Source organism: Melozone crissalis, unplaced genomic scaffold (genome assembly GCF_028551555.1).
Source record: "Melozone crissalis strain CALT ecotype California unplaced genomic scaffold, PUWL_Pcris_2 ptg000088l_1, whole genome shotgun sequence".
NCBI classification, from domain to species: domain Eukaryota; kingdom Metazoa; phylum Chordata; class Aves; order Passeriformes; family Passerellidae; genus Melozone; species Melozone crissalis.
The window spans coordinates 3,473,951-3,498,802 of record NW_026535865.1 but is presented as its reverse complement, the minus strand read 5'-3'; the positions used below and the strand labels follow the sequence as shown (position 1 = coordinate 3,498,802).

The following is a 24,852-nucleotide window of genomic DNA, read 5'->3' as shown; positions in this document are numbered from 1 at the left end:
CCCGCCCGGCCCGGGCCCGGCCCCGCGGGATCCCCGCGCTCCTGGTACCGGCTTCGGGGCGATGGAGCCCCAGGGGTTGCCGTGAGCCGGGCCCAGCCCCGCACAGGGTGATGGAGCCCCAGGGTTACTGTGAGCCGGGCTCGGCCCCGCGGTATCCCCGCGCCCTCCGTGCCCGTCCCGGGGCGATGGAGCCCCAGGGGCTGCCGTGAGCCGGGCCCGGCCCCGCGGGGTCCGAAGGCGATGGAGCCCCAGGGATTGCCGTGAGCCGGGCTCGGCTCCCCACGGTCCCCGTGCCCTCGGCGCCGGCTCCGGGGCGATGGAGCCCCAGGGTTGCCGTGAGCCGGGCCCGGCCCCTCATGGCCCCGGCAGCCCCAGGGGTTGCCCTGAGCCGGGGCCGGCCCCGGGAGCCCCAGGGGTTGCCGTGACCCGGGACAGCGCTCGGGGAGCGGAGCCGCCTCCAGGGAGGCAGAACCGACCCTTGGAGCGCCGGGCAAGGACGGAGCGAAGGTCGCGGGCTCGCAGGCACCGAGACCAGCGCTCCCGACCTTTAAAACTAAAGCGAGGAAGGCCGGGGTAAAGGATGGGTGAGTACCTGGCAGGCAGGAGGGGGTGTTGGAGAGCCCGGTTCGTCCATGCACCCTGTCAAGAGACTTCTGCAGAATTAATTTGGCCATAAAACCACGGATTTTAGGTGATAGCAACTCCCCAGAGATTTGCTGATCAGCCATTTCGTGTCATCCCGTCACAAGGAAGAAATGGCAGTGTTTTAACTTCAGGCTTTAGGATTCGAAGGAGAAATTTTGCAAGAGAGGTAGGAGAAGGCAGTAGCAGAGAAACTGAGTCATGCACAAATGAGAGTACACAGCAGGTACGCACATGGTAAACTTCATTTGAACTTGTTTACAAAATTGACAAAAAAATATCACCTTGTAAACTTATTCACATTTGTTGGAGCTCACAGAACTGGTTATACTGGCATGCTGAAATAAAGATTGTCAAGCCTCATCTCACCCTGGAGGACACACAAGTGAGTTGACCCCTTACAGCAGCAACAAACTCAGCAAGGAACAAGATTTAAAGCTTGCATTGGGAGGGAATTTCTCCGGCAGTTTTTGTACCACCAGGGAAAGGGCTGGGTCTGATTCCTGATGCTTCCCCAAACAGAGGAGCACCAGCACAGGCAGTTTGGGTGGAATCTGAAAGCTGTGATGAGCTTTGGGTATCACCTCACCCAGTGCAGTCAAGGGCCATCAATTGCATCAGAAATGGAAGCAGTGGAGAAAAAGATGGAATTTATCAAGTAATACTTTGTCATTTCCTGAATTCAAAGGCCTCCAAAGAGCACGGACCCTGTTCCTAAATGGGACCATTCAAGGAAGGAGGGAGGAAGGGCAGGAGGAGATAAGATGCACAGTACTTTTTTACATAAACAAAACTTAAGCATTTCCAAAATGACCAGCAGCTTAGCCCTCTGCCATCCAATCTGAGCTGCAGGACAGGAGCTCTAAACCACACTGCTCAACCTCAGCAACTGCAGAAGGACAAAATGGAAGTAAACTGAAAATATACTTGGATGCATTTTTTGGTAACCACTTCTGGTTTCACTCTCAGACCTCAGATTTCAGAAATGGAAGCACACAGACATTGTTATTTCTGAGATACCCACACATTTCAGTAACAGTCAGATCATAAATGATGAACAAGAATGACTTAAAAATAAAACCAGACTTCATCAGTTGTATTCCAGGGAATGAACCAACACCATGCAGGCCTGGCCAGGAGCACCTTCCTTTGAAAAATCAGGGAAGAGCTTCACTCTACCCTCAAAGGCAGGACAGCTCCTGCCAGGGCTCATCTCCAGCACAGATGACTTAACAGAGTTAACATCACTAAACCCAGGAATATTTTTGGTATAGTGTCCCCTCCCCAACCCCCTGAACAAAAACCCAACAGTGGGGACTGCATCAAACAGCACAGCCCCAAATATTAAAGCAATTACAGTTAATAGAAATAATCCTTCACTTTCCACACCCCAGGCTGCTTCAGAAAGCACTGTAACAAACAGGAATAAAACATTACAAAGATGAAATCTGATCTCTTTAGACTTTGAGGTACATTATCAGCAGTTGGGTTATCAGTCTCCAGAGTTAAAACAGATCCACCCTGTGTGACTGGACAGCACAGCGAGGTTCTTGGAAGACATTCCTGTTCTCCCTGGGGCAGTGTCCAAGGGATTCAGCTCCACCTCCCTGCTCTGAGGGGTCCCTGGTGCCAGGGCTCCCCTGGCTGGGCTGAACTGAGCAGACTCAGGGGAGAAAAACGAGTGGAGTGTGTATATAAATAATTCACAAACTGGTTTGTGCAAATTTTTTTTATTTCCACATTTATATCACAACGTGTCCACTTAAAGGACCAAATAGCAAAGTTGCTCCCTTCTGCATCCCAGGAACACAGAAGTCTAGTTACTGTACATTCACTAAGGCTCTTTGTTTTTGCAAATTGCGTTTATGATGGATATCCATAAGGCAAACAATATCTAAAGGAATGGTAACAAGTATATTTCCAGCATACAAACAGGCTTCCTTTTTCCCTCTCACAGTACAGTTACAAACTTGTAGCACCCTCATTACATTTAGATTCTAGAAAAGGTGATTTTTTTTTCTTTTTTTTTTTTTTTCTTTTTGTCTTTTTGTTTTTTTTGTCTTTTTCTTTTTTACCTATAAGTTTGCAGGAAGGGAAAAGGAGGAAAAATATTTGGCTGGTGGTGGTGGGATCAAAAAATATCGTTAAACATCTAGTTTTTGCAGCATTTCTCAGAGACTGGATTTAAACTGAAACCAGACTAAAATATGTGGATGCCTATGGAATGTTGAGCTGAAGCTGGTGGCCCAGCCTGCAGTGCAACACCTGCTGTTTAAAACCCAATCTCCGTACCACATGACTCTTAAATAACTCAATCATGTTTCAGAGATGTGATAGAAATAAAACTACAGTTTTTGCACATTGTCTCTCGAATATCTCACTGCCAAATAAAAACCCAAATCAAGTCAAATAAATAGATGCATATTTTGTTAAGGTAACTTCCACAATTTTTTTTTTTTTTTCTCTGTACCTGCCTGTAATAAGATTCCGGCATTCAGAAAGTGCTGGAAATCCTCTTCACTTCTTGGGGACTAACACTTTTTATAGCTGGCTCGCTATAAGAGTTTTAAACTCAACTGATCAAACCTTCGTATGCCTTCCTTTTGCAATTGTTAGTAAACTGGTAGCAGCATTTCACAAAAAAGGAGAATTTAAAGGAACGAGCTGGAAAAGGCCCAGCTCCCTCCCCCCCTCTGCTCGTGGGGCCTGTTTGTCCAGGACAGGAGGCTCTCTCCAGCTGGAAGTGGCATCAGTGTCTGCCAGTTCTGCTAAGTGCAGGTGGAAAAAGCGTGCTTAGCAGGACTGCTCTCAGTCTAGGCAGACGTAAGGCAGGATGTTCAATCTCCCATCATCCCCGTGTGGATCTAAGGATATGCACTGTGTCCAATCATACCAGTTACCCTGTGTGTCATAACAACCGTTCACGCCCGGCCAGTTGTGGTCACGTATTCTGTCGAGGTCATCGCCCGTGACCTCTCTGGTGACCCCAGGCAAGTCTGTAGGTTTGCTGTTAGGAGCTAGAACGTGAGTCTTTCTAGCCTCTTTTCTAGTGCTTTCCTCCTGCTTTAAATACTCAGACATGAAGTAGTGAGCTCCTGGAGTCTGTACTCCTGATGAAGACAGCAAGCTACTCTGTCTGTTTAAATATGACTGAATGATTTCATTTCTGGACAACTCTTTCCAGTTCGTTTGTTCAAAGGGGCTTTGCAGGTTGGGTTTTTGCTCCTGCTTTTCCGTTTCTGTCCTGTGCTGTTCAGTTAGTGCAGGGATTTCTACCTGCAAAGGATCTTTCGGTGTTAAAGGTTTTATCTGTCCTGTCATGGGATCAAAAGTGAGTTTTCTCTCTTTTAACCTCACAGGTTTCACACCCCCTTCTATCACGTGCCCATCCAAGTTGACTGTATAGTCTCTGGGTCGGTACCTTTTCTTCTTTTTGCTATCAGACCCTGAAGCAGCATCATCACTGTCCATTCTGGAAGTGTCCTGTGGGAAGCCCGTGTGCGATTCCCCGGGGTGGCCTTTGCAGCCGGGAGCCGTGTGCTGCTGAAGTGTCCCTGCTGTGTGCCTGTGCTGGCCCTCGGGGGCTCCCTGCTGCTCCTGCCAGTGCTGTGCCACCTCGGGGGCCGCCTGAGCAGGGAACTCCAGTCTCTTGGCTGGCATGGGAGGTGTGGATGGTTGCATCAGGGATGGAGGCGGCGACGGCACCGGCGCGGCGTCCGCGAACTGAGACCTTTGAGATGGACTGGGCATCGAATCCTTTGGTGAGTACGTGGTGTGCTGCCGAGCAAAAGTATCATGCCTAACGTTCCTGGGGCTAAAGGAGGAGCAGCGTGGGCTCTTGGGCTGGTGGGGGCCCGTGGCTTCTTCTGATTTATCATGCTGCTGAAGCACTGCAGTCTTTAGTAATGAGGAAGTGCTTGAAGGTTTTACAAGTCCTGGAGAACTGGTGTGAGGTTTTACAGCATTTACTGGGATCTTATTGTGTTTATCGTTTTCACTGAGATCTGTCCTGCTGCTTTCAGGCCCTGCATGTAGGTTTATGTCTACAGGACTAGGAAAATTTTCAGGACTACCTCCAATCCCATTGGTTGGAGGGGGTGAAGAGTTTTGTAATACTTCATGACTAGCTTTGGAGACCTTTGGGGGAGGAGGGCCCTGATGCCCGTCCCTGTGATCACCTTTCCTTTTCCTATTTCCCAGTTTCTCTGTTTTTGGAGAATTGAGTTTCTGGATGTCATTCCTGCTTTTCAGTTCGCTGATGGGCTTGGCGCCGGGCACAGCAGGGAGTTGGGAGTCTGGTTTGCAGTTGTGGGCCCCTCCATTTGCTGATCCTGGCGGGTTGGGCAGCCCCCTTGGCACTGGCTCGTTCTGGGTTACGGGTTCTATCAGCTTCTGCCAATTCCTCAGCAATTTCTTGGCACGTTTGGCAAGTTCCTCATTGGATGTCTTCTTCCTCACCTCATTGATAAGCCTCCCGAGTCTGGTTTCCTACAAAGACAGACAAGGTGCTTTACAAACATCATTCCAAGCAAAATTCTTAAGGAATGGTTCTGCTTTGTAATGCTGAGAAACACCTGGTTAAAAACATTAAAGATTTAAGGGTTGAATGAATCTTTTTGGAAAGGATTAGTCCAGTGCTCTGCCACATGAAACTGTAAATTTCAAGTCAGGCTGTCTTTATTCCCTGGTAAAAGCAGGAGAGCTGGGAAAAACATCAGAAAGGAATTCTTTAATGAGGAAAACCCATAAGAATGAAGGTGCAAGTTCAGGTTTGAGGGGAAATGCAGCACCCAAAGGTGTGTGCTTATCACAAGGGAAATGAAAGATCTGCAGAGAGAGCCAAGAGAAAAGAATTCCAGGATCTTTGCCTGTTACAGCAACTTGTTAACAATAAAAATTTCCATTTGACAAACCTGACTACCAGCTGTGAGTTGTGTCCTACCTCTTTCCTCCACCTCTCTCCTCTCCCTTCACTCCCCAGCCTCGTGGAAATGTATGAAAAAGCCATTTAAGCACCATTCCCAGGGAGTCCCAAGGTGGTTTCGTGAGCGGAAGGAAATGTTTGATTGTTCCCAAAGCACATTTGAAAACAAAGAACTGTTCCACAAGTCAGATTTCTTAAGGAAAGTACTTCAAAGGAGAACACAGACCAGACTGTGAGAGAAATATGCAACCTGTTGTCATAGATATGTTGAAATACAGGTGGAGTTGTAATTAAGCAACAGTTAAAAGCAAGAACACCGCTAATTTCAATACAAAGAGTGAAAAAGAAATATCTAATTCAGCCATAAAACTTCTTTGGGCTGTTTCTACAAGTGACCAGTGAGAGTTCAGCTCTCCCTACACCTGACCTCACCACAAATATCAGGCCTTGAAATCTGCTGAACTGCATTTAAGATTAATTTTCCTATTTCAGATTTTAGGTGCTTTGTCACCAAATGTCCACAAAGGTGACCAGAAGTGCAGGGTGATATTGCTGAGTACAACAGAATTAATCAGTGGCAAGTGATGATTAATGTAGTGCCCTGCACAAACAGGAACTGTGCTGCCCAGAATACTGAGTCTGGGCCCAGAAAGGATCTCTGTGTTCAGCTAGATGACAAAATAATATCTTAATTGTGAATCCTTTGCAATCCATCTATTGTTTCCAGAAAAAGCTCTGATGGAAATGAGAAAGGCAAGGAAAAGTCCTTTTATAAATATAAAAAAAATCATGTTTAGAGGGTGACATACCTCAAGTGCCTCTTTGGTAATGGGATATTTCTCCAGGCTGGAGATCACTTCCAGCACTGCCACCATGTTATGGATCTGCAACAAGGAAGACAAAGTCACTTCGTGTTTCATGTACTGGTCTTAGTTAACAAATGTAATTTAAGACCTTCCACTTTATAATTGCTGGAAGCATTAATCACAAACTGCTATCAGACTGTCTGGCTTTAGGGAGCTGATTGTTCAAGGAATAGGGACAAGGACACTTTTAGTGACCTAGTTGGAAACTGCGGGAGCTGTAACAACCACACTCTTATGTAAAACCCAAGGAAACAGTGGCAATAAAACTGAGCAACAAAGTTCTGAGACCCCTGTGCAAAGCATCAATTAATAACTGGGCACACCTAATGGGAGCAAGAGCAGGGGCAGCAGTGGGAAATGTGGAGTTGACTCCTTCAGATCCCAGTGCAGACAGACCCAGGGCTCTGCTCTGCAGTTCCATTCCCAGGATCACTTTTCCTGATGGCAAATCCCACTTTTCCTGCTCTGCACACAGCAGTCCCAGCCTGCAGGTCCCTCCTTGGGCCGGGGCTGTGCCCAGCAGGTGTCCCCAGACCATCAGCCACCCCTTGCTGGGGCTGGACATGGGCAGGAGGAATTGCACAATCCCTCAACCCCTGAGGAGGGGAGGATCAGCTTCTCTGATCACATCCTCAGCACTTGTGTGATTTCCATGGTTTCCATCAGAAACCACACACTGCAACACACACACTGCATGTTTTAGGGGTAAACATGGCACTGCTGGGTTGGACTCTTTAATCTTGGAGAGTTTTCCAACCCACACCAGTTTATGATCCTATAGAGAGATCTTTGTTTCCATTACCTGATGTTAAGAGAGCTGAAAGCTGGAATTTCTAACTCGCCTTTGGAGACAGATTTAAAAGATAAGCAAAGGAAAACTTGAATCACAGTCTCATTTATTGCTTAATTGCATTTATGACTCAACTGGAGGTGAAGTGCATGTGAGAAAAATCTCGCAGCAAGAACCTCTGCAGGGATCCTACATCATCCTGAAACCTCATCAGAGCATCATCATCATCACCATCATCATCATCATCATCACCAGCAGCTCTGCCCTCCCAGCACAACCCCTCCTCTTAAAACACTGATTTGTGTAAGAATTGGTTTTTTCCAAGTCAGTTCTAGCCCTCCACTAAGATCCCACAGGAACACCAGGAGCTGAAATCTCCTCCCTTCAGAAAACCTTGGGCTCACACCATATTTTATCCATCCCTGCAGGACTGTTAAATGCTATTTAGAATTTTTGTGTTATTTAGGAGATACCTGGTTAGTGAACAAACACTCGTCCTGATTTTCAGATTCACTTTTATCAAATTTACATTTAAAAAGTCCATGCAGGCTTTGAATGATTCCAACTCCTATAGGGTGTAAAACCAACTCCAGGCTAAAGATGAATTAATTTGTGCTGGTTCTTTCTTTATTCTGCAGATATTTAAAGCCCTACCATGAGGTCAGGCCTGGTAAAACTCTGCTTGACTTTTAGAGCAGCAAGAGCACCTACTCTGATAGATTTTAGTTCTTATTATTTCACTTCAGTGCACTTTATTCCATGTTTCAACCCTTGCCCTGCCCTCAGAGCCCAGCAAGGACAATTTAGCACCACAGTTTAAGCAATACACAACATCAGGGCTGTTTTTTTCAGTTTTTAACTGTTCTAAGGGCTCTGCTTCTAAAGCTCAATTCTGGGAGTTTCCAGACAAATATTTTTAAACTTGCAAAACACGATCCTCTCCTTCCCACCACATATTTTAGACCATGAATTACCAGAGTGAAAAAGGCTCTGTTTCACACACCATTAACTACTACATTATTTTTGCAGTTACTGGTAATCCCCAAATATTCATTATCTAAATGATGGCAAAAAAAAAAGTCACTGGCCTATCAGAAGGTGAAGATGAGGAAAGTGATACCAAATATTCATTATCTACATGAAAATCTGATGGCAATAAAGGGTTATTGGCCTATCAGAAGGTGAAGATGGGGAAAGTGATACCAAATATTCATTTTATACATGAAGAAATTATGGCAAAAAAAGGGTCACTGGCCTATCAGAAGGTGAATATGAGGAAAGTGATACCAAATATTCACTTTATACATGAAGACATTATGGCAAAAAAAGGGTCACTGGCCTATCAGAAGGTGAAGATGAGGAAAATGATACCAAAAATTCATTATCTACATGAATTGATGGCAAAAAAGGGTTATTGGCCTATCAGAAGGTAAAGATGGGGAAAGTGATACCAAATATTCATTTTCTAAATGAAGAACTGGGGGCAAAAAAAGGGTCACTGGCCTATCAGAAGGTGAGGATGGGGAAAGTGATACCAAATATTCATTATGTACATGAAAAACTGATGGCAAAAAGGGGTCATTGGCCTATCAGATGGTGAATATGGGGAAAGTGATACCAAATATTCATTATCTAAATAAAAAACTGATGGTAAAAAAGAGTCATTGGCCTATCAGATGGTGAATATGGGGAAAGTGCTGCATTCATGTGCACACACAGCTCAGGAAGGTGGAAGTGCTCAGGGAATTCCCAGTCCCACAGCAGAGGATGCCCCTGGCCCAGCCCAGCGGCACTGCCAGGCTGGGATTCCCTCCCTGCTCTGGGCACACGTGGTGCCAATTGCAGGCAGTGAAAGTGGCCTTGCACCCTCAGCTCCTGCTGGAACACAAACCACCCCTGGTGGATTCCTCACACATTTGTAACCAATTGAGAACGCGCTGTCACGGAGCAACTGCTGAGCAGAGCACGAACATCTCACACCCAGACAACTGCCAGCAGCTCCTCTCCTTTTCTCTTTTTTTTTTTGACCTGTAGGGAAGCTTAATTCTTTGAAAATAAATACATAAAATGTTCAAGCACGTTTAACAACTCGTCCTCCCTTCCCCTTGTGTGGTTTCTTCAGAATGTTTCATCCAAAGTGCCATAAAGAGGAGCTTATAGTAAAAATCATATTTGATTATTTTAAAATAACACAGATTACGAAATTTCTTGTAGTGCAGTTAAATACAGGGACAGAAACAAGAGGACCTCCTACAACACCTCAAATATCACCTGCTCACAGCAGCACACCCATCCTGCACACCAATTCACCTTAAACCAACTGTAACAATAAAATTCATGCATTGCCACATAACCAAAGTGACGATAATGTTAGCAAACCTGCTTTGAGCAGCACCAGAAATGATCATTTATTAACACAAAGGGCTACTGAAGATGCTTACTGGGAACAGAACAGACAGGTAAAGTGCCAGGGAGCAGACAGAGCAGGACAGGGAATTCAGCAGCCCCAGGTCAGCAACTCAGGAATTTGCATTTTAGTTTCTTTTTCTGCTCACACTGCAACCCCTTAGTGCCCCTCAAAACAATTCCAGGACCCCCATTTAGAAACTTGAAGCAAACAGCTCCAAATAATTGATAAGGAATTGATAAGGTGTTCCAAACTCTCCCATGCTGAGAGCACTGAGGGCACACACACTAATTCACTCCAAAGTTTACTGAGAACATCTGCTTTGAGTCATCCACGATAATCCTTTCCAGCCAACCCTAATGACAGGCACAGAAAACAAATCTTATTTATTCCATGCAAGGCTCCTTAAGTGATCCAGCCATTCAGCCATACTATTGCTGAGATCTTTTCCAAGTTAAGCACTGAATGCTTTTACTCCAGCCTCAGACAAAAGCAGCGGCTTCTGAACTTAAGCTTAATTTTCTTTTCTTAATGGCTATCTAAATCTTATTTCAGCATTTATAAAGCAGGAGTAAGTCAGTGACTGATTTCAGGGTGTTACAGAGCAGCTCTGAGGGGTTTTGGGGAAGGTTGAGCTGTTCCCTCCCAGCTCCATTTCCACCAGGAAATCTGAAAGCAGCAGCAAGCTCAGCATCCAAACAAGCTCTGGTGCTGGGATGTGTTTTCTGTGGGATGTTTGATTCCCTTCCTTTGCTTACACACCAGCCCAGACCCCAAAAACAACATGAGCACCCCCAGAACACCTTCCTGTCCTCCTGGACACAGAGCACAACCTGCACTCTCTCATGCAGCCTCAAAAACAAATGTTACAGAAAGTTTCTATTCCAATAATTTTCTTTTTTTAATACTTCACAGGGATGTTTCCAAAGATCTTTGCAAGCCTGACTAGACTGTGATAAATGACAAACCAGCCCTGAGTTACCTGGAGCAGAAGGAGCAGCTCTTTCTGTGCAACATGAAAAACTCAATAACAATTCCAAAAAAACCTTGCTCATGCAGATCCCTGCCTTTCAGGTAGAAAGGCTCTTTTCAACCACAAAATTCAAAAGGCATCATGTAATACAGTAACATCATCCTTCTGAGTCACATTAGAGCCTTCACAAGTTTCTAAAGGATATTTAAACTTGGCCTGGAGTTGCCCATCACTGACAATCCTCTAAAACCAAAGTGTGACACCATCAATCCTCCTGAAATCAGAGCTCACAACAATCCCAGCCTGACTCCACCATGGGCATGGTGAGCAGAGCACACAGCTATTCACAACACACTGCTTTGCAGAGAATGGATTTCCCATCACACTCAACTACTTCATCAAAATATCCATAAATATTCCAAATTTTGATGGTTTCAGAGAAAGTTCTGCAACACTGTCCCACCTGCAGCCCCAAAGCAGTGTGACAGAAGCAAGCAGAGAATTGGAGACACTGTGGGAGACTGAACAGATCTTCTTCCTACAAACCCAAATCCAGGTGTCCATTGCCAAGCTGGAGGTTTCTGGTGGCAGTAGGTCCAGACAGAAATCCACAGGAGCATTTTTTGTCTTTCCCCTGCTCCAGGGCCAGGAATCTGCTCAGGGAGTGCAGGAAAATGTTCAAGAAAATCCCAGGTTGCAGGGGAATTTTGCTGAGGAGGTCAGGGATCTTTTTCTTCCTACAAACCCAAATCCAGGTGTCCATTGCCAAGCTGGAGTTTCTGGTGGCAGTAGGTCCAGACAGAAATTCACAGGAGCATTTTTTGTCCTACTTTTGCTCCAGGGCCACGAATCTCCTCAGGGAGGGCAGGAAAATGTTCAAGAACATCCCAGGTTGCAGGGGAATATGGCTGGGGAGGCAGAGCTGATTGTCAGAGGTGCAGTGCCTGCTCCAGGGGTGATGGCATCACTGCTGTCCCTTTCTTGGAGCTCTCAGTGTCACCTGCAGCAGCTCCTGCCCCACATCAGGGTCCCACTCACCTTGCCCCAACACTGCTTTTGTACAAAACCTACTTCACAATAATCTAAAATATGGAATAAGAAGTGAGGAGAGAAAAGTTGCTATTCACAGCAGGCTTTATTTAAATGTGACAACAGCAATACAGCAGTGCAGAGTTTATTTAGCATTTTGTGTAGGAACTATGAGACACCAGACACTGATAATACACACAGCAACAGAAAATTGTCATGTCATTTGTTCAAAGGGACAGACCAAACACACCAAGTTAGAATTCAGGTTACAACCTGCTGGTATTTAGTTCAGTTCCCTTGCAGCTGATCTATTAACAGTTCCCCCCAGCCCCAGTGTGACATGATGTTGTCTAAAGATAGGGAACACCAGATACTATTCACAGACACAACATACCAAAAAGATGACCATGCACTACTTTGCTCACATTATTGAAAATGTCTGAAAGTCAGTTTGCCAAGCAAAGATCCCATATTAACCAGTACACAAAAATACTCTTAAAGGTGGAAGGCAGTTTTCTAATGGTATTTGGTAAAACACTAAATAATACTTTGTTCACATTATTGAATATGTCTGAAAGTCAAGCAAAGCTCCAATATTAACCAGTACACAAAAATATTCTTAAATCTGGAAGGCAGTTTTCTAATGGTATTTGGTAAAACACTAAATACTACTTTGCTCACATTATTGAAAATGTCTGAAAGTCAGTTTGCCAAGCAAAGATCCCATATTAACCAGTACACAAAAATATTCTTAAAGGTGGAGGTCAGTTTTCTAATAGTATTTGGTAAAACACATCTTTAAACATGAAGGAATCAATTATTTGGGTTGAAAATAATTCAATAATTCATTCACTAGGAGAATCTTCTATGACAGAGAAATTCATGCCTTGAAAACTGCTCAGAAATTTGTGCTGCAAAACAAGGGGGAGATAAAATACTCCTTGAGCACCAAGAGGATCCAAAGAGTGAGCAGGCACAGGAAACATCATCCGTACCTCCAGATTTCAAACTCCCAGCTCTACTTTAAAGAATCAAACCAATCTACATATATTTTATTCGTACTGAGGCTTAATTTAATGGCAAATTAACATAATACAGATACTTTCCTGTATATGCTTTACAAAGGCAGGATCAGCAAATGAGAGGAAGGTCAGAAATCCAATTCTGCAGTGTGAAGGAACCAGTGGACCTGAAATATTTCCCTGAGCAGTGCCCATGCACATCCCTGAGCAGCCAAGAGAATGAGAGGAGTTTGCCAGCACAAAGCCCAGTTTGCCCTGGCACTCACAAAGGGCCTCCAGACACAAATCCCAGCAGCTGGGAGTGCCATGAAAGCTCTGCAGGGAGAAATTCTCTCTCCCCATCCCCAGGGAGGCACCCAAAGCTCAGCAGGAACAAACCCCAGGCAGGGGAAACCACCCAGCAAAAGGAGAATCCACTGGAGGAGGAGGTACAAGAGGTAGTAAAAAGTAAAATACAAACTATGAACACCAGGCACACCCCCAGCTCCCTGTGCCACAGGAAAATGTCTTGAAGGCAAACAGAAAACAGCAACAGTGAAACACTTTTCTCCATTCACGTTTATTAGCCAGGAACTGAAAGACATTTTTGTTACTACAGAAAGAAAAACCTGTTGGTTTCAACAGTTACTAAACATTTTGTGTAAGACCATAGGAAACCTGCCTGCAGTGCCAACCCTGAGCTGCAGATGTAAAAAGATTCACTGCAATATCACTCCCCAACTTCTTTTTCCACACTCCACAACAAACCCACCCCACCAGACTGTGAAGCTGGACAAATAAAAATTAATTAGCCTGATTTTAGCCAAAGAGGTTCCATGAAATAAGATTTAATTGGTAAAAATTCCTGCTGAAGGAACAGAGCAAAAATCAGGGAGCAAAACTCCAGGCAGCCACTGCCACTCCTGGTGGCATCCACCACAGCAAGCAACATCATTTAGTGTTGTTTTCCAAGCTGCAAGAGATGGCAGAGGAATCAAATTCAGCTGGAATTACATTTTTATATCAAACTGCAACAGTGCAAGAAGAACATACACCAAGAGGAGGTCAGAGGACAGCAGGATAACCATGCTTTGAAAACAGGGTTAATAACATAAAGTTGAAGTTTTCATTTCATACCACATTGAAAAAAAAATAGCAAAGAGACACATGAAGCTTGAAATAAACCTTCCTCTGCGTTATTAGTCATAATAAAGAAATGTTAATCAACTGTTTTTATGCTCACTGGCCTAATTTGCAACAAGACAAATACTGATTGCATACAGAAATAACCAGTGAGCTGCCAGTGCACTCAAATAATCTCTCCACAGTCTCCTGAGCCACGATGGAGCTTTAAGAACAGATTAGACAAGTGCAGAAGGAGCTGTTCCAGGAAGGTGATGGACCACATGAAGTCACTTCCAACCATGCCAGGAGACACTGAGGGAGCACAATCACATCACACCATTTCCATCTACTCCAAACTAGACTCAGAGCAGCAATTCAGAATTGTCCTCTCAAAAAGATCCATACAGGTAACCCTAAGAAACAGCTTGTTTTGTAAAAGACCTAAAAATTGTTTTGTAAAGGACCTAAAAATTCATCACTTCCAACCTTACTGCCCCATGTGATCCCAAAAATGCCCAAAGTTTCTGTCCCCACTCAGGTTCTGTCACCATTTCAGCCACCTCACACTCACCCTCAAACCACTCAACCCCACATCCAACTATGCTACACCTTCCTTGTCTACTGGAAAATCATTTCTCCTCCTCTTCCTCCTGTACAGAAACTTCAACCAGACAAATCTTGGGAGTTACTATTTATTATAAGCCACGAACTGAAGTCCAAAATTATTGCTTCAAAATTTAGAGAGCCATAAAATGAGGTTGCTGTGCAAGCAAAGTCACAGGGACAACTGGTGCTACTTCAATGAGACAGAAATGCAGTTGGGTGATTATTCAGGCAGAATAATACAGAATATGGAGAAAATCCAGCCTTAAAATGTGCCCCTTCTGATATATCTTGGGGCTTTCTGTTTAAGGAACTCACCTGAACTCACTGCTGGTACCTCCCCTTATTTTACCCATCCCTTAAAGTATCTACCCAGATACTTAAATATTTATTAAATAAAATTTTATTAAATTACATTTATTAAAATATAATTTATATCTATTAAATATCATTTAATATTTTTATTTACATGTATTAAATATTATTAACACCTTTACTGATATTTATTAAATATTATTTTACCCATCCTTTAAAGTACCTACTCATATACGTAAATATTTATTAACTAAATATTTAATATTTATTAAATTATATTTATTAAAATATAATCCATTTATATTTATTAAATATTATTTGTTCATTTAAAAAATATTTATTAAGTAATATTTTACCCACCCCTTTATTGATATTAATTATTTTGCCCATCCCTTAAAGTATCTACCCAGATACTTAACTACTTATTAAATAAAGATGTATTAAATATTCATTAAATTATATTTCAATAAATATAATTTACATATACTCAATATTTATTAAAGTATAATTTATTTATATTTATCAAATATTATTTAATAATTGTATTGATATTTATTACTCATCCATTTATTGATATTTATTAAATATTGTTATTAAACCCTTTATTGATACTTATTAAATATTATTTTACCCATCCCTTAAAGCTGCTAACAGAGAGCAGTTTATAGCTGAGTGCAATTCAGAAAGGCCTTACTAATGTCCCCACAACACAGAATTTTCACTCTTTTTAAAAAGTAAAACCATTTACAACCATCCCAGTGTACTTTAAATGGAGCAGGCCAACTTTCCTCAAATTTCTAGGCAAGTTTCTCAGCTGATTCCTTAAATGATAGAGAAGGCTGAGGTGAACACAATGTAGAATTCTTTGTGGAATATATTAATTTATCACACTGAAATGCAAGATGCTCATGTGACTGCTCATGAGAGTTTAGGCATGGTGTGTTTGTTCACAAAACCTGAGAAAAAATAGTGTTACAAACTGAGAAAGTTTGTGGAGAAGTCACTGTATCCTTCCAACAACTGTTACCAATAGCGAATTCTTGTCAGCACCCACCATAAACAAATTTTATGGATATGGAAAGAAAAAAATTGAAATCAATTTACACATCTCCTAGAATTACTGCTCTCCAAACTCCGGATTAAACACTGCTGCCAGTCAGCCATTTCCAAATATCTCTGTTCCCTGAGGGCTCTGTCACCTCAGGACAATGTCACCTGTCAGGAAAGCAAAGCCCCCCAGGAATCCCTGGAGGATTTTTGGCCATTCCAGCCACTGGCACAATCCTCAGCAGCTCCTTGGAAACAAAATGCCTTTTCTACCTTTGGCTGGGGAATAAAGGAAGGTGGGCATGGAGCATTCTCAGCTCAGGGTTTGTAAAGCAGCTCCACTCCAGCCAACTGCCCTGTGTGGTCATGGCAGGAGCAAGGAACCAAGGATTCAGCAGCATTTTTTAATATTTAAACACAGAACGTGGAATTGTGGAATCTCAGACTGGTTTGGGTTGGAAAGGACATTAAAACCCATCTCATTCCATTCCCCTGCCGTGGGCAGGAGCACCTTCCACTGTCCCAGGCTGGTCCAACCTGGCCTTGAGCACTTCCAGGGATGGGGCAGCTCCAACCTGGCCTGCTTATTTCTAACCTGGTGGCAAAAACCCTCTCCATTTCCAGTTCAGAAAGCCCCAGTGAGGTTTAAGCCCCTTGGCAGCCTGTCTTGAAAAGTCCAGCAAAGAGAATAAGAAGTCAGAACCCCAAAGCACAAATTTTGACAAACTCCTTCTCAAAGACAAGGGACACTGAGTTTTCCAGGATGCAGCCAGGCTCCTGAGCAGTGTAAGCACAGGGGTTCAATCCAAATAAATCCAAATCCATGAGCTGCAGGGACCCAATTTCACAAAGAAATCTGAAACATCACCTCTTGCATCTTCTCCACCTCACCATGCTCAACTCTATTCAAGAATCAACTGTGGTTTCTCCAAGGATTAAATACTGGAATTTATATAATATTTCTCCAAGGATTAAATATTGGAATATTATTTTTTCCTGGAACTTTCAGGATGCCAAATTATATAGAGAAAAGTCCAGCAAAGAGAATACAAAAGCCAAAACACCAAAGCTCCTATTCTGACAGACAAACTCCTCCTCAAAGGGACACCGAGTTTTCCAGGACACAGCCAGGCTCCTCAGCAGTGTGCTCAGCCCATGAGCTGCAGGCACCCAATTTCACAAAGAAATCTGAAACATCACCCCTTGCATCTTCTCCTCCACCTCACTGTGTTCAATTCTATTCAAGAATTAACAGTGGTTTCTCAAAGGAATAAATACAATATTGGAATATTATTTTTTCCTGGGACTTTCAGGATGCCAAATTATATAGAGAAAAGTCCAGCAAAGGGAATACAAAAGTCAAAACCCCAAAGCCCCAATTTTGACAGACAAACTCCTCCTCAAAGGGACACTGAGTTTTCCAGGATGTAGCCAGGCTCCTGGCACCCAATTTCACAAAGAAATGTAAAACATCACCTCTTGCATCTTCTCCTCCACCTCACTGTGTTCAACTCTATTCAAGAATCAACTGTGGTTTCTCAAAGGATTAACTACAATACTGAAATAATATTTTTTCCTGGAATTTTCAGGATGACAAGTTCCACAGAGACATTCCCTGTGCTTTCCTGCTGCAGTTAATTTACAGAGCACGAGGAGTGTTTTGTACTGACCTGCTCAGAAAGTGATGCCTTGAGTTCCAGACATTTGTAGATGTGCTGCAAATTTGTTCACCAAAGACAATTTATGACTGTGCATCACCACCTGGAAAAAATCCCATGTTCCTCTACCTTCCACAGCTTTACACTCTTTAGAAAAATACAAATCAAAGCCTCCAGATCTGTACTATAACTGTGATACTCTGCAAGCTGATCCTGCATGGAAACTATGTGAGAAAGCAGCTCACAGAAGCACTGGCTGTCACTCTGAGACAAGACTTCCACCTCTGCAGTCGTCTCCACAGCTCCAAGTTTGAAAACACGCCCAGCTGAGCGTGTCCCTGAATCCCTTGGATGCAGGATCCCTCCTCCCCAGCTGCTGGGTTAGAAACTGTTCACTAAAACACAGCTAATTGTGTTTTACTTCCAGTGACTCCTCAGCAGAAATTGCTGCCACTGACTGTTTGGACATGCTGAAAATTGTACACTTTGATATTAACAATCACACTCGGGCATGCATGGCTGCCCTGTGAAAGCCGTGCCCCTGAAAACACCAATTCTCTGCAGAGTTTGAGCAGATTGCGCCTCAAATTAAAGCAATTTGCTGGCACTTAAATATTATTCCAAACACCAAAAGCATGAATTACCCTCAAAAAGAGTAATTTAGCTGTTAGAACACGGAATAAACAAACCTACATTTACATTCAATTGAATATGAGGTACTTACTTACCTTTACGTTAAATTATTTCTTTAAAAACCAAGTGTAAAAGTGGGGCCACATCCTACCACATTACACAGACCTAAGGAGTATTTGGTGTTATCACCAAGTACATAACTGGTGAGAAGAGATAGCAGCAAAATATTATCAGCCAAAACAGACATGTTTTTATGTAAAAAAAACTACACTGAAGTAGTAATTTAATAGTAAGTTAATTTTAACTCCAAGCCTAATGTATTGGGGTAACTATGCCTTAAAAGCAGTGAATCTTAACTAACATCAAACTTCTGCAGCAGGCAGAATCAATTCCTCCTTCCCCTTTCCTGAAACTTTTGTGGTTCCTGAACAAAATAGAAACACTAATTGTCACCTGCAGCAGCTTCTTGAAGAAACTGGGAAAGGATCTCACAGGCAGAGAAAGCTTCAGCTGCAGTGGAGCTGCTTTGATCAGGAGCCAGAGGTGCCAGGATGACAGTGCTGATGTCTTATGGCCACAGCAAAACCCCAAAAAGAGGCAACCATGCACAGCTTACCACCCCTAAACTGGGCTCACCTCAACTTATCAGAGAAACACCCCCAAAAAGACAAATTGGAATTTCTAGCCCAGCCCCAGAGTTCTGAGACAGCCTGAGCTGAAAGTTTTCCTGTTTCCCAAGGCACAGCTTGGGTCCCTCTGCACGTGGGAGCTTTGGAGAGTTTTCCTGTGGCCCCTCTGGTGCCAGGCTCCAGTGCCCTGGCAGGAGGAGCTGATCCAGGATCCCAAACCCATCCCATGCCCATCCCATCCAGGATGGCAGCTCAGCTCAGCTCCCTGCTCCCTTGGCATCAAGGTGTGCCAAGGTGCACTCAAATGGCCTCACACAGGGTCCAGAACATCCCAAATCAGAGCAGCACCAACCACAGGCCCTCTGCTTTCTGGGAAGTTTGTTCCTGCACATCTCTCCTGCAAGGACCCTGTCCCAAGCTGTGGCTCCTGGTGACTGCCAGAGGTTATTCCCCATATTTATATTCCCTACAAAAAGTTGGTTCTTCCATTCAGGAGCAGTTTCATGGCTACAGCAATAAAAATGTGTTCATGAGTTCCTTCCCTGCAGCCTCTGAGCGTTCAGGGTTTGTTTCCCACCAAGGGCCCAAATACAGCACGTGCAGGTGGCTGCTTGCTGCAAAGTTTTATCATTTGGATTTTAAGAGCTTTTTGATGATGCAATCTGACAATGTGATGGGGCTCAAGCTGCTCTAGGACAGCCTGAGCTGCCACCATCTCTGTCACCTCTCCTTGCCACACAATTCCCCTCAGTGAGCCCAGGAGGAGCTGGGCCATGGGAAGGGGTCCCTGAGGAGCCCCTGTTCAGGCAGGGCTTGGCCAGGTGAGTTCCTTGGTTGGGTCAGCACAAGGGAGGGGACAGGAACAGCTGGAGGTGGGGACATGATCCCAGCAGCTCTCCCAGCTCCACTGGCAGCTTCAGGGGTTCAAGCCAAATCAATCCAATTTTTGATCATTTGGAGCATTGTCCACACAGCCTTTAGTGGAAGGTGGTGGTTTACTCATGAGTTGCAGAGTTCACTCATGACTTACACTCAGGAGCATCCTCCTGGCTGGCTGTGAAGATGTTTCCCAGGTATTCCAGAACACATTCAGAGCCCCTGTACTGCTGCATGCCCACAAACACAGGACAATTCCACACATCTGTGAGCCACACGCAAGTGACAGCAACAAAAAAAGGTTCTGCAAGTGAAACTTGACCATAAGGCAGCCACTGTCACCTCAAAACACCCAGACAGGCGTGGTTGACTTTTCCAGGTGACAACACCTCCCTCCTGCCAGCTCCCAAGGCAGCAGGGAAGCACCCAGGAAGCAGCAACATTCCACTCCTCATGGGATCACACTCTGGGCTGGGCTGGAAGGGACCTTAAAGCCCATCCCATCCCATTCCATTCCCCTCCCACACCTTCCCCTGCCCCAGGTTGCCCCAAGCCCTGTCCAACCTGACCTTGGGCATTTCCAGGGATCCAGAGCCTCCCCACCCTCACAGGATGCTCTTTACTGCTTCCAAACTCACTTAAACACTTTCAGACCCAATTCTGTTGCCAAAACTATTTGTGATGCAGCAGAAGTTTTATCAAATAATTGAGTTACATCAAAAACTACCTAGGAAAAGATCTATATATTGCCTTTTTTCTTCTTTAAATCCTGATCAATTCCTCGGTTCAGTTCACTACACCATCCTGTGCACATAAAATGGGTGTGTGTAGCAGGAATAAGAAGTGGGTGTTATTTAAATTGTCACTGCTGCCGAAACAAACACTCAAATTAGAGCTTCAGAGCAAATGACTACTGCCATCATCACTGCAACCCGGGGAGTTTCAAGGAATTAACAACTGAAAAGCAGTCTGGCATTCCCCTTGCTTTGACCTCTCTGATATCTCTGTTCACTCAGATTTTGTCTGAGCAGCATCAAAGTTCAGAATGGTCTCACTGCTACAAGGGGCACTGTATAAATTAGAAGTTTTTAAATCTCCAACTCCTCTCACGAAGTGACAGCCTGCACTGCCACTAAACCAAATAAGCTGTTTCAGAAAGAAGTGGACAAGCAATATTCAAACCAACTGCATCACCACCCCCACACAGTGAATTCAAGTGAATCCAAGTGTTTATAATAAAGAGCATTAAGAAATACAGATCTCAGTTAAAGTTATAATTAAAAACCTGAATACAATGGGACTCTCTCCATCAGGCCCAAATCTTTATCTGAAACTAAAGCTTGACATGATAACACTTTAGACCTTGCACATTCAGAAATGCTCCCCCAACCCCCTGCATTTTGTCACACACCTGGAACAACCTGCTGCTCTCCTGCACGAAATGTGAGGCTGCTCCAAACGAGATGAGCTGCAAGTGAAGAAAGGGACAAAGAGGGCAAGAGGTACAACAGGTTCTCTGCACCTCCCTCAAAACTGCTAAGCTCATTAGGGCTCACAGAAAAGGATAAAGCTCAAGCAAGAGCCATTCCTAGTCTACTTTCGCCCACACAGAACACTTCTGCACCCAAAGAAATCGCTGGGACCCTCAGGAAGTGAAGCACCAGCTTCCCCTGCTTTCTACACTTATTTATTATTTTATTACATTTATTTTATTACACCTTCTTAAGACATTATTGGAAAGCACCTGTACCACTGGTGAGGGGGGTTTTGCCCCCACAACCAACAGAGAAAACAGCCTTTAAAGCATCTTTAACCATGCATTTTGTGCCAGCTGGGATCAGCCCATGCCAATGCACCACACAACATATTCCAACACACAGATTAATTAATTATTAATAATTGAGGCCATGGACCACTGCTGAAGGTCCTGAGGTACTGCACGAAGCACAGGCTGAGTTAGAGCCAAGCCCAAGCTCACAGGGAGCACACAATGCAGGCTCTCACTCAAACCAAAGCTGGGTTTGTGTCACAGAGGGGTACTAATGGCAAATAATGAAGTTATTATCTAATATTTAAAAACAGGAACAGATTGCTACATATTCAGCATGAGGAACCATTTAATTGCAAGCACAATTCTAGCAGCTGGCTGGAAACGACAGGCTTGTCCACAGAGCAAAAAAAAAAAAAAAAATATCAACATTTCTCATTACTCCTGACTTTTATCAGGGAATAAACTCCCCCAGCAGCGCAGAGCACGAGTTACCAAGGCAAAGGGGTTCTAAAGGGGTGGTTTCTCAGCCTTGTTCCCACCAGAATCAAGGAACATCTCCCCTGTGAGACCTCACAGAACAGAACTCCTGCTCTCCTCCACCTCCTGCTATGTTCTCACAGAAGCCTTGGAAGGAAAGTGATGCTGGTACTCAGTGCTTAGGTCATGGAGCAGAAGTGGTTTGCCCATATGTTTCCTCGAGGAGAAAAGGCTGAATAAATGAAGACACAATACCAGACATCCCGGGTGGCTTCTAGGATGATGTAAGTTCTTTTAAAAATAGCTTATTTCTTATAGGTCTCCTTTGAAATAGTTCAGAATTTACACAGGTAACCTCTAAGTGTGAGAAACTAAGTTCTGAATACATTCTGCAGCAATTACTAGAGGAGGTTCAAGTGCTAAACATGTGTAAATTCAATATTGCTCCCGAGTCAGCAGGGCTGTGTGGAGCAGCTGGAGATGAACAATCAGCACAGGAGATGATTTCCTGAGGCCAGCAGGTTCTGCAAGCTTGGGGAAACCATTCTTTTGACCAGTTCAACCCAACAGAGGTAGAGAAACTTATGTCCTATTTTTTTTTTTTCCCCTGTGAGTCGACCAAGATCCAACTAACCACTCAGAATAAATATCCACAATGGCAGCTTGTGTTAGGGGATGTGTTAGGGAATTTAAGGGAAGCTTAAATTTACAGACCCTACAGTAAAGCACCATGAAGAACCAACAATCTTCTCCCTCCTCAGCCCCATAAAACTGGACTGGTTTTGCCCACCTGAGCTTTCACCTTCTCCAGAAACACACACACTGAAAAACTTGAATTAAATCTAGGCCTCACAGCTTGACCTTCTTGGTAAATGAGGAAGTCAGTGGCAACAATGTCTGCTGTAGGTTTGAACACAAGTAATGCTGTCGGGAGAGGATTCTGAGAGCCAGCAGAAAGCAGCTGGAGCTTTCCATGAGTCCCTGCAGGCACAGCAGCTCATGGCTGCACTGACTCTCCCAGCAGGAAAACAGCACAGCAGCTCCTTGTACTCTCATGATGGTGCCCAAGTGTGATTAAACTCAAAATCTGCTTTTTAAGCGTATTCAAAATGTAAGTTTTTCTTCCCTCTGTGCCAGTGACATGCCAGGTAGTGAACAATCAACACCACCACATATTCCATGTGCTTTGGAGCCAGGAGTCTGAGCTCTCAGCCTGCACAATGAACCTCAGCAACACCACCTCTGCTCTCCTCCAAGAAAAGGTTAAACTGGAAGACAGACCCTGCCTACAGGCACTCTGCAACAATGGGCTGATTTTTCTGCCACCGATTACTGCCCTGGATAAGTATCAAGTATGTAGAATTATAATTTAACATACATCACTCCTAAACTTAAGGGGCTACTGACCTGTTGGGAGCAGGGAGCTGCCTGGTTATTTTGGGTCCTCCTCACAACACAACAGCGTCCTGAAACATCAGCGTGTGGAGAAAGGGAAGAGTATCCATCACAAAATTGACTTCCTGGCTGCTTAGCTCTGCACAGCCACAGTGTCTGACAAAGTAACACCAGAATTAGGGTAACCACTGCAGCTGACAGTTCTCAAGTCAAAAGACACCACAGATCTGCTAGAATTTTATTAAAGTAGGTTGGCACTCGGTCTCACGTATAGAGTGAAAAATCTGCTGCCACAGAAAGAGAGCTCAGAGCAAACAGGATTCATGAAGTGCACTAACTGACATTTCAGCAAGATCCACGTTAAAGTACTGCAAACTCAGACAACGCTGACATTTAACAGCTCACAATTACCACCAGGATTTGTTACTGTTACTCCAATGTGTAACACTGCTGGGCACTCAGATGCCCAGCCCAGGGAGTTCTACAGAACCTACAAGGCCAGAGGGATTTTTCTTCCCCATGACACAGGCAGGCTGCTCCGGGAGGGGTTCCAAATGACAATAACTTTATTGGCTACTTTAGCACTTTGATGCAGGTCTATCACAAAAAAGCACTTGTTCAGACAGGAGCAGGTATGACTTTGATGGAACCAAAGCACCATTTCACCCTAAAATAACACGTACACATTCAGCCTGATGCACCAGAGGCTGCCCCCACAAACTGCAGATGGCCAAGACAGACCCACCTCGGCATCCTGCGGCAGTGAATGTTGATCTAAGACTCAAAAACGGGACAGATTGAGGGCCCTGCAGTCCTCTCACAGTAATAAACACCTAAGCGGAGAACTGCTCGGATGAGCCAAAAAACCCTTAAAAGGAGCAAATGATCCTTTGGATAACCGCCGCTTAAGGCCACTTACAGGTAAAATACACGCTGACTTCTGTGCTTACACCACATCCCAGAAGGAGCCCATAAGCTCATTACGGCGCTGCAGGAAGGGATAAAAGCGAAGACCGAGGCTGCTCGGTGCTGGAGCAGCTCCAGAGCCCCGCGGCCACCGCCGGAGCCCTCCCGGCGTCCCCGCAGCCCGGGGTGCCCGCGGTCGCGGCCGGAGCGGCCGCAGGGCCCGAGGAACAGGTGGGCGCCCCGGAAGGTCCCGGCGAGCGGCGGCGGGGCCGGCCCAGAGCCCCCTGCAGGCCGCGCCCGAGCCGCGGCCTGGCGTGGGGAGGCGGCCGGGCCGCCCGCCGCATGGCCGGGCAGCACCGGCCGGGCCCGGGGCGCCGAGCGGCGGCGGGGCGGGGGCGGCCGCGGCCCCGGGCGGGCGGGGAGCGGCCTCCGGAGCCCCCAGCGGGGCGGCCCTGAGCTCCCGGCCCGGGGGGCGCGGGCGGGAGGCGCCGCCGGCTGCGGGACCCCGGGCGGACGGCGCGCCGGGAGCTCCGCGCTACCGCCCGCAGAGGAGGCTCCGCGGCGGCCGGGGCGGCCCCGGCGGGAGCCCCGGAGGCCCCGGGAGGGGGAGAAAGGCGTCGCGGCGGGAGCGGCGGGCGGGGGTCGGCCCGGAGCGGCGGGGGCCCGCGGGGCCCGTACTCACGTTGCTCTGCGGGTCGATGGCCTGCAGCAGCCGGTCCCTGATCTGCTGCGGGGACGGGGCCGGAGCCGCTGTCATTGCCTGGGCGAAGCGGGGCGGCTGCGGC

At 45.3% G+C, this 24,852-nt stretch overlaps 1 protein-coding gene across 1 annotated transcript; it reads right to left on the bottom strand.

Annotated features, from left to right (window-relative positions):
• Window positions 1-869: 869 nt before the first annotated feature.
• Window positions 870-24,852, bottom strand: MED26 (mediator complex subunit 26). Its single transcript, XM_054291193.1, has 3 exons — window positions 24,750-24,852; window positions 6,376-6,450; window positions 870-5,130 (listed from the first exon to the last, which is right to left on the bottom strand). The coding sequence occupies exons 1-3, from the start codon at window positions 24,822-24,824 to the stop codon at window positions 3,451-3,453; spliced, it is 1,830 nt and encodes a 609-aa protein (XP_054147168.1). The 5' UTR covers window positions 24,825-24,852; the 3' UTR covers window positions 870-3,450.

Excerpts from the sequence above, each read along its gene's own strand:
- MED26 (XM_054291193.1), bottom strand. The coding sequence starts at position 24,824 with ATGACAGCGGCTCCGGCCCCGTCCCCGCAGCAGATCAGGGACCGGCTG. Across the intron at positions 6,451-24,749 it reads CCATCGACCCGCAGAGCAAC|ATCCATAACATGGTGGCAGT; the intron begins GTGAGTACGGGC and ends TCCTTGTTGCAG. Across the intron at positions 5,131-6,375 it reads TTACCAAAGAGGCACTTGAG|GAAACCAGACTCGGGAGGCT; the intron begins GTATGTCACCCT and ends CTGTCTTTGTAG.